The sequence below is a fragment of the Dreissena polymorpha genome, chromosome 4 (assembly GCF_020536995.1).
Source record: "Dreissena polymorpha isolate Duluth1 chromosome 4, UMN_Dpol_1.0, whole genome shotgun sequence".
NCBI classification, from domain to species: Eukaryota; Metazoa; Mollusca; class Bivalvia; order Myida; family Dreissenidae; genus Dreissena; species Dreissena polymorpha.
In genome coordinates this window covers 45,173,921-45,184,584 of record NC_068358.1, presented here as the reverse complement: position 1 = coordinate 45,184,584, position 10,664 = coordinate 45,173,921, and the positions used below count along the sequence as shown (strand labels likewise).

The window sequence follows — 10,664 nt, the reverse complement described above, 5'->3', positions numbered from 1 at the left end:
TATTTTTTTACTCTAGTTGTTTACATTTTTTTCTTGCACAAAAGTATCCCTTTTTCGGTGTTTCTAGTGTGTAATATTTAATAATACTCTAACATTATCTACTACAGTAGTGTAGGTTCCAGCTGGTGTCAACGGATTTATGAACAAAACAAGAAAATAAGGACTTCCAAAGCCCAAGAAGAAAGTGGTTTATAAGGTGAAAACATGTTATTATATACTCTTTTTGAAAGATTTCATTAGAACTGGTTCATGTATCACTTAAGCATATGTCATTTTAATTGTGCACATTGTTCCAAACTTCATAATACAATGTTAATATAAGGAATTATTGTTTTACATTACCCCACTCACTTCTGACCATTTCAGAAAGTGATATGGCCTTAACTTTGTTTTCATTTGTCTTACTTTTTCTGAATAAATACTGAAGAACAGTTTGAAACTCATTAGCTGTTATGTTGTTTTATAAATCATCTTTTTATATTTGATATTTAGAATTAGAGATTTAAAATTTAAATTATCAGCTTCTATGCGAAGATTTGAAGGTCAACTTTTGTTAAATCTGAATAAAGGTTTTATTGAATCGTATATTAATGCTCACCATTATGTATCTGCTTGATACTTCACTGCAGCTATTGAAGTGATATCTTGAACGCGCTTTCCGGTCTTTTAAATGTAAGATGTTTAGTTATCTCTAGTTGAAAATGTGCATGTTTTTTGTGAGGAACTAATTTGCATAAAGCCGAATTAAATACCAAAACTAACCTACTTACATCGTTGAAGCGAAGAAAAGAGCGTTTCAATTCTTATACATGCAATTACGATTATCATTCTGCATATGTTTTCAATGGTTTGGCTAAAATACAATATAATTTGGGATTTATTCGTGCATCAATTTAGTAGGCGCCCCTTTTACAATACGCAGTTTTGACTGTGTGCATGTCGCACATGGCATAATTAAACCAAGTTGTCCCACGCTCGATTTCCTCGTGCGCTTCGTGGAGGCAACTCGCTTCATTGAATATTAAAGCCCAGTCAAATGATATACTATAGCCAATCAGAATAATGTACACTAGTGAAACATAGGGCAATTGTAATTATGTAATAAACTGCAAGAAAAATAAAATGTTATTAGTCAATCGTTACTTAAATATTCGCCGTGCATTTTTGTCGTTTTACAATGATGACTGCACGTAAAATTGGCGATTAAATGCATAATTCGCTTTCAATAATCCAGTTGAGTATATATATATAGGGTCAGACCACAGACCGATCTAGTCAAAGGGTACGTGTATCACAACTCATATAAAACTATACCGGCTTGTAAACAAATATTTCAAATTTTTGAAAATATTTTGATAAGTAATGTGCGATGTGGACATAATATGGAAATAAAAGCAAACTACAACCTTACTAGCTTTGAAGACTGTTCATGTTTTGGTATTATTGACACAGCTGAGTAGGTGATTTCGCTTTAGTGCAAATTTTGACGGACAATAAAGAAAGACCGATCACATTAACTAGCCCTAAAATTGATCTACAAATAACCCTATTTTGTGTCACATTTGAATAATTTTCCATTTCCTCAAAAACGAATTATTTGACCATCCAAAAAAAAAAAAAAAATAATTGCAGTATGAACATTTATTTCAAACATGTACTATATACACTGGAGTTTCAGGAACAGAAAATCAAGTAAGAAAATACAAAATAAACATATCATATATTTGCGACAGTGTTAATATTAAATATAAGATTTACAATAGTCGTTTTGTTTAATATATTGAAGTTTGAAATAAAATCTTTTAAAAGAACCATATTTTAAAAGGAACATTCCACAATTTACGAGGATTTCATAACTAAATGACCGCCATGTTTTCAAACAATTAGTAACGTTTCATTGTTTGCAATGTCTGTAAATGTGTACAACAATATGAGTGAATTTATTTTAACAAACAAAATAACAACGTTTAACTACTTCAAGATCAATTCCAATAACAAGAATATCAATTTGTGTTGCTTATCGAAACATTGTAAATAAAACTCGAAACGAAACTTACTTGAACTAAACTAACTTAACAACTAAATTTGCAAAATATAACCAATTTTTAAGCATATATTTGTGCATATGTAATTAGTAACCATCCAATATTTCAGTGAAGGCCAAGAACAAAGAAGTCGCACTTTCAATCGATTCAGGAACTGGCAGTTGCTCCCGCTGCATTTCACACACATGTTCTAGGACGGGAATGAAGTCATCTTTACACCCAAACTACGGTTTCTTTACAAAGTATCTCTCTTGAATACGATCAATGGTTTCCAATTCGCAAGGAAGCCGAAATGAAAAACCTCAGTGCCACTAAGACACAAATCTGCAATATAAAAAAGTTGTGAGTCGTTAAACACACGTTTTGCATGTATTAGTTAAAGAGAAATATCTAAACGAATCAATCGAGATTTAAGCTCTCTAAATGCCCATAAAATCCAACGAACACATTAATATTTATTGTTTGCAAATGTTATTTTTACCTTTATACCAAGCATTCCTGATGTAAAAATGGACTGTCTGAGGCCTTGCGTGTTTCAAAAGAATATACCAGAAACTAAACATCTGTTCGACGCCGGAAGTCATGAACCAATGTTGCAATAATGTGATGATGTCAAAATTCTATGACGACGTGATATGAAAAAGGTGTCATGGCTTAAAAATTAACTCATCGTGTCGACAAGTCATTTTCAAAAGAGCATGACGTCAAAAATTATGTAGATTTGTCGACTTAGATCATGTCGACCAAATATATTTTCGGGAAAAGCCGGAAACATTTACGTCGAGACTTCAACTTAATGTCGTTATGACGAGTAAAATTAAGGTGGGGAAAGCTACAAAACTATGTCGACATACCATGTTATTTCACAGTAAGTCGGTATAAATTATTCCGGCATGACCACATTATTGGGGTGTACCATATACGTTTCCGTATAAATACCTCAATTATCAAGGATATTTGTTTAAGCTCCAAATAACATGTTTATTTTCGCATATTGCTGATGAAGAATAATGTTTAGATAAACATTATCTAAAATTATTACAAGTAACCCAAGATGAAACAAAAACGACAAAAATTCACGCAACTCTTTTTATAGACGAACACTCCGTGATAAATGTACGATTGTCAGTGCATTTGATAGTTTGGTACAAATCATGAAATTATACAGTCTTTCCTACATTAGGTTGGGCAAAGCCTTTTGCAATAACAGGTCCGCCGTTGTGCAAGAACAGTGTAGGCCAAACAACAAACTCAACCACTTTTCCCGATCCTGTATACTGTTTATACAAATTTGCATCAAACTGCGACCCTTCTTTGGTGCTCCAGTCAAAGCACATGGGCGGCCCCTGTACAACCATCATCCAGCAAAGGAACAGGCATTTCTTGATGAAGGGCTTCATGACCGGATTACACTTGTCGTCCCAATAAGTCTTCAGAAATGCCTGAAAGGACATGAATTATAACGATTATTTCCGGAAATGAAGTGTAAAAATTGTACTTATAAATCATCAAATCTTTCGAAATATATTGCTTTCAGGTTTAAACCTTGGAAACCAAAGAATAAACAAATGCTCAGATACCGAACAAGTCCGTTATGCGCATCAAAATGAGTGACTTAAACTTTGATGGAAATATGAGAACAATGTATTATTTTACCTGTGTTTTTGTTTTCGCCAGGTATAACTTAAATCGATTTATGAGCAACTTGTGTACAAGAAGCTCTTAATACCTTATATTCTGTACCACAATTGATATACGTATAGCTTTTCATAGCTTACATTCTGTACCACAATGAATATACTAATAGTTTTGCATAACTTACATTCTGTACCAAGACGAATAAACATTTACTGCCCACAAGCTAACATTTTATACCACAGTAGATATACATAAAGCTGTACATAACATACATTCTGTACCAGAATGGATGAACCTTTTACTGCTAAATAGGGTCATAGTTCTTACCGCTCATAGTTTACAACCTTTACAACAAAATATATACTTATAAATTACATTCTGTACCACAATTTATATAAATATAGCTGCTCATAAATTACATTCTGTACAACAATTGATATACTTAGCTGTTCATAGCTTACTCTCAGAACCAACATGAATGTACTGCTTATCGCTCAATAGCTTAAATTCTGTACAATAGTTAATACACTTCATACTGATCAATAGCATTCTGTACCAAATATAATTATACTTTTAACTGCTCAATAGCTTATATTAAGTTATGCAATGGATATACTGCTTACTTGCCCAAGCTTACATTTTGTGCCACAATGGATTTTCATATAGCTGCTGATGGCTTACAGTCTGTACCACAATGTATATTTTTCTTACTGCTCACTAGTTTACATTATGTACCACAAAGGAAATAAATGTACGTAAAGCTGTTCATAGCTTACAATATGTAACACAAAGGAAATAGATGTACTTATAGCTGTTCATAGCTTACATTCTGTACAACTGGGATGAGTATTACTGACATCTGTTTGCGGATTCTTTTCAATTCTTCTTCGAAAGATTGGGGTTTTATATTTCTGAATCTAATAATATGCATGTATTCTACAATGGTTTAATAGCTGGGATACGATTTTTCGGACAAAAATAACTATGCGCCTGCATTTGAATTGCAGAGAATGAGCAAGTCGATCGATCATTTAATCGTTTATTGATGGGGTTCAACTGTTTTCATTATAAAAAGCAGATATAACATACTTACAGTTATAACAAGACGTAAAACATAACCATATCCACCCTAGAAAATGCAAATATTTTTTCTCGATATACAATATCTAGGCATGTATGTGATTGCCGAAATATTCAAGGTACATACGGTGCCCAACACTTCAAGTGACTGCTTTGTATCGTCTGAATTTTTGGACTTCCACCTGCGCTGAAGGCTTAACGTTTTAAAGAAGAACTATATATATATATATATATATATAGTCATTAGCACCTACTAAATAAAAAGATCAAATAAATCCATTATTGTAAGCTTTGAAGTTCATGTTCGTGTGTGCAAATAAAATTATAGTAAATAACATACCTTGGACACTACTGCTAACGTCTGACGCAATTTCTGAAAAGGTGTTAAGTAATTTATTATATTATTTGTATTCCAACATATAAACTTATCTATAACATACACTTATAAAAACAACAATGTTACGTCCGAAATCGGACTTAAACCTACCTTCTGGTCTTTCATTTCTTCGTGGAATTCTTGAAAAAGGACGTTTGCAGCAACTTTCACAGTCGACTTCAAGAGCTGATCGGCCTTTGAATGACAGAACTCGAAACATACCTGCAGTGCACCATTGACAACTAATACATTTTATTTATAATGGAAGTGGAATGGTATTGACTAGTCATTCAAAAAGTCGAAGCAATCATGACAAGCTAAATTGTACTTGGATACTGGTTTAGAATTATTATATAAGATTCTAAAAATTCTACTTTCGTGTACCTTTAATGTCTTGAACAGAGTTCCTATAGCCTCTGTGCCTTTGTATCATGATTTCGTTAGCGCTTCATATGCATCCGTCCATTCGTTGTCGTATAACTTTGTGTACACCTCTCCTATTTTTGTTGGTCTATTCTCGTCACTGAGATCAGTTATGTAAGAGTTGTCCTTCATCAGCTTCTCGCCCACAACTTTGCTTAGCCTACGGTCGTTCAAATAACAATACATTACATCAAACGTATGAACAGTTTATTGTATGATGGAATGTTATGGATGCACTTATCAGTTATTTTGTGTACAATTAATGGAATATCAATCTAAAACTTTACCTTATTGTTAATGCGTCCCTATCGGTTTTTAGCTTTTCTAATTGCTCTTCCAATTCAATCGTACGTTCATCCAGATCTGTTTGTATTTCAACGGATGTTGAATGCATCTGTAACGAAAACGTACATATGTATATGTGTTACGACTTTTTCAAAATATTCTTAGAAAATATATTAAATAATAAAAAAGTTCGAAATCAACGATATTCATCTGTCAATTTCTGATGAGTGACTGCCAAACTTGTGATTGGTTGTGGGGTTGGTGGCTAGAATATAATCTAATAGTCATCTAAATATGCCTTATTTAAACATCTGATTGGATATTATGCATTTTCTGAATTCCATCGTATTTCATACCGACTAAGCATTGAAGCCAGACCATGTGGATAAGCATACGCATACATGTACCAGGGCCATCCGATATATTCTAATCATGGTATTTTTGTTGTGTATGTCCGATTATTTTGTGATATAAATGTATTATCAGCCATTACTTGTTTGCTGCAAATTAACCATGGCACTGGCTTGCATACAAGTCTGTATGTGTCTTTGATAAATAGTAAATATAAATGATACATTTCCTCCATTACTGATTCTCAATAAACTATTTTGATATTCACTTCAAAGAAACTTTTCTCAGTGGTACTTCGAATAGGTTCAATTTAATACTTTTTATTTGTGTATTACTATTTGTTATATTGTAGCACATGCTACATACAACTGAAATTTAAATCTTGAGCAGTTTAGGTCAAGCGGCATACCACCAGTGGCAGCCTAATAACTGCATGTTATCTTTTACTGATGTTACAGAGCCACAATATTTCAAACACTGTGGAAAGAACCCATCGCAAATTAGCATGTTACGGTTTTCAATTCGCTCGTTCATGTATAAATTCGCAAAAAACCCCAACATGGATATATTTCATGAAGTAAGTGCAGTGCGGATTATATCTAGTTTCAGTTTCATTAACTAAATGGTCGTCAAAGATGTAAGATGTGATATATACGTTACCTGTTCTTCACGAGTGCGAGATGTAATAAGATATAAAAGAAGAACGATAAAACTGCATTTGACACCTCATTTTTTGTAGCGGTTAAATTGATTGCCATGGGATCTTTTGAAGATATTCGCGAAATCTGTTTGTAAAGGTATTATTTAAAAAATAGCTACGCAGTCAACATGTTGAAAATAGGGATAAATATTCGGATGAGTAACTGTTACATTTCAGTTTCGTTGAATAATGGTTCAATGTGACACTTGATAAGGATAAATCGGAACAAAGTGGTGCACGTTTAAAAATTGTTTAGACAGACTGCAACCATTGATCACTGTTATTTCTTACTTATCCAAACACAACGCCAATTGTATGCATTTGTTATTTTTTATTTATGAAAGCAACTGATATATAATACAGCAAAAGATGTGTCCAAGATGTTACGTTCTGAAGGCTTGTATCACAGGAGATTGATATTGCGTTAGTTTGAATTAACAACAGTCGTTTAAGTTTGAGTGTTAAAACATGTACAGTGTTTGCGTTATAGGGAAGACTCATCAAAGAGCAATATGTACAGAAATTGAAGGGACATACTAATTCATAGAATTTTGATGGTTTTCGAACTGGGCCCCAATGTGTACGCTTATGAACATAATCATAAAATGTGGTGATACTTCTATTAAAACTGGTTGAACACAGAGAGTGGAAATCGTTCTAAAGGCATGATTTGAAAAAAAATAATTGCATTCAAGTGAAAGATAGTTGAGATAAGAGCTGGAAATCATCTAAGAATCATATTTTGAGAAATGCAAAGGCCGTAACACAGTGCCTGGTGAGCTTAAGCTGGTTATTGAGTTTCCTCTTGATTATTTGTGCTTGTTAACCTTTTCAGATTCATAAACGTTGAGTTAGCGAGCCGAATACTCAAACGTTTGGACTGGCTGAGGGATGGACGGTTAAATTATATGCCATCCTTAGTGGAAGAACTTCAAAATGTTCAAATCCACTGATTACGAAACTTTAATATTTTCAAACCACTGAAACATTTACTTTCCAATTGCCAGTTTGTTTCTCTTCTGATACAGCATTTTAATCAGGTGAGCGATATATAACAAGATTGAGCCTATAGTTGACGAATCATGAAGCATGTCACTAAGAACATACTGAGTGGTAACGGTTGACAAGAAACTCCCTTACCCAACCCAACGAACGAGCCATGCCCCGACTACTTATCCCAACCCAGGCAAGTATCGTTTCATGTTTGATACAAACCAGTTGGTTAACAAGTATAAGATGGAAACTTAAATGTACCTGTTTCACGTAACATTTTAGCCTTTGATGTGTGTTGAATAACAAGTCATTGATGAGAACCATGTCGGGATGTTTAGCGCCTGATAAAATCTCGTGCCATTTGTTCTTCTCGTCAAAAATTGCAGCAATAACATCACAATCTTTACGAACGTTCGTCCCAGAACTGTTTCCCATGGTAAGTGTATGTTCATAAAATAAAAATAACTGATCCTGTCCGATATTGTTCTGATTTGTTATTTAAAACAGAGATATATTAACTAACGCCTGAAGATCTTCATTATGTTTAAAACGAAAGTACTCAGTAGGGAAATACACCCTCGCAACTTTCAAGAGAATATGCTGGATAAGTCGATGCATGGTGCAAAAGATGGCGCAAGAAAATAAATCCTTCCGAAACGAGCGTTATGCATTTGCGAAAACAAAGTCAGCAACCAACAACGTGTACCTTTAACAGCTGAGAGCACGCTATAAACTGAACGAACAGTTATAAATACCACTGCGCATTTTATCAGACACGCTTGACTTCTCCGTCACACACTAGCGGAATCGGCAGGCAGGGCTCTCGGCGGGATTTTAAATAAAACAATAAATGGACTAACGTTTACCGAATAGTATATAGAAGTAGTGGTAGTGGTAGTAGTAGTAGTAGTGGTTGTAGTAGTAGTAGTAGTAGTAGTAGTAGTAGTAGTAGTAGTATTAGTAGTAGTTAATAAAATCGCAGTTGGTCTGTAGAGACCCGCAATTAGGTATACCTCAAGACAGACAACGTCATTGGTGACAAACAGTAATAATGTGCTGCGCGCGCATGTGCCAATTTATACCATCGATTCCGATAAAAGACAATAAATATCCTCGTATTGAATTATACCTTAGAACTTGTTAAAATGTCGCAGGTTCAGTGATTTATAGTTCAAGGCGAATAACCTTGAAGGTTGTTGCACTAGATTGTTTGAGCCATAAATAGCTATAGTCCTGAATTGATGCATGATCATGGACTCTTTACAGATGAGGAGCTTTTTCGTTGTATAGAAATATTGCGTTAGAAATAATTGGCCAGATTATTGCACGTCGCCCAGAGTAAAATATTCAAGGCTGATGCAAAGTTAAGACTGCTTAGTGTTGCTTCAAACGATATCGATCATTGTGGCTGTATTGCACCACTGACAGTTGCGTTTTAATACGTCTGAAACATGGTTCCCATGCATTGATGCTGTTAGACATTGTTGTTGACAGAATCGCTGAGGAATTATGGCCAATTAACGAATTCTATGCTTGAAGGCTTTTCAATCAGAAGCCTGTATTTTTTCCTTGAAAAAAGTATGAATCATTGGAACATCGATCTGTTGTTGCCGCATGGACCTGCCGGTATAAGGTTGATATGCTCAACAGAACGCGAACAAGGTGATCCCCATTGCGGCCAGTAGTCTACGGATGCGTGCGGAAACAGTGTCAGATTAAAAATTAATCGATACGAGGTGTCAATCGGTGTCTATATGGAATCTTTATAGTGGTCCAGTTTAATCTGCATGAGAGCGCGAGGTGTCAAGGTGTGCATTCCAGCGGGAACAGCCGACAGGAGAATCCGGTTGCGCGTAGTCAGCTACTGACTGATTCTTGTTCGGAGATTCGGTTTACGTTTATATCGTCACACACGGATAAACGAGTTTTTTTGTTTGAATTTTGTTTTGGAGTGAATGATGTCTGAGTCCGCGAATCTGATTGGCAATATTATCACTTTTTGATAGCATTTAAAAAATCTTTACGCATATTGTTTCTCAAAGTGCTTACTTTCAGAAAAAGGTCGTTTTGCATTTTAGACAAAGGATCAATTGCTGCAAATACTTATCTATAAGAACGGTACAAATATAATCTCTCCAGTCTCCAGTTGATGTTTCTGGGAAAATCATATATATTTAAATCTTTATGGACATGCTTAAACCACCGTTGTTGGTGTGCCTGTGTCACTTTGTTGATTGTTTTATTGAAAACACTGATGAATGTATGCCATGTGAATTTGACGCTTTTATGCTGTTCTTTGTCGTTTCCGTTGTGACATTTCACATACTACAGACGGTATCAATGCCTATTTACGCCGCCATCAATTATTCGTTGGCAATTTTTGCATATCAATAAGTCATGCCAGCTGTTACAATCACTGCACGTCGGATGCAGACCGGTGCACTCCGAATTCATGCGAATGTACGAGGAATGAGAGAAACAAATATATATATTTTTTAGAAACGCAGCAAAGGCACATGCGATTCATAACCATACTGTTCTGATAACATCTACATATTGTTTGCTATCTAGCATCTACGTCCCACAATACAGTGGTGGGTACATTTATCGCATAACTCAGCTGCTTGGTTATGATAATACATTGTTGCATGGTAGTTTTTAGTAACTGTTTTACGTCTAGACAATTACAATGTGTTACGTTATATAGCATCGCATCCGCACATCGCTTATTACAATAAACTGTTGAATAAAATTGTTTGGGAAAACGCATGCT

The 10,664-nt window shown here is 34.6% G+C and overlaps 2 protein-coding genes and 1 long non-coding RNA gene across 11 annotated transcripts in view; 1 reads left to right on the top strand and 2 right to left on the bottom strand.

The window, feature by feature from the left end:
- Window positions 1–10,664, top strand: part of LOC127876662 (myelin proteolipid protein-like) — a 136,734-nt gene that overhangs the window by 119,810 nt on the left and 6,260 nt on the right. The window lies entirely within an intron of this gene.
- The window catches only part of LOC127876660 (uncharacterized), a 52,595-nt gene continuing 44,905 nt past the window's right edge, over window positions 2,975–10,664 (bottom strand). For all 9 annotated transcript variants that reach the window (XM_052421997.1, XM_052422001.1, XM_052421999.1 and 6 more), the window contains one exon: window positions 2,975–3,487. In XM_052421997.1, the coding sequence (XP_052277957.1) occupies window positions 3,206–3,487 (282 nt within the window). In that variant the 3' untranslated portion in view covers window positions 2,975–3,205. The remainder of the gene's footprint in view (window positions 3,488–10,664) is intronic.
- On the bottom strand, window positions 5,023–8,461 carry LOC127876663 (uncharacterized). The gene is made up of 5 exons (XR_008048013.1): window positions 8,153–8,461; window positions 5,850–5,956; window positions 5,524–5,722; window positions 5,251–5,361; window positions 5,023–5,136 (listed from the first exon to the last, which is right to left on the bottom strand). It is a non-coding gene; the product is annotated as an uncharacterized LOC127876663 (long non-coding RNA).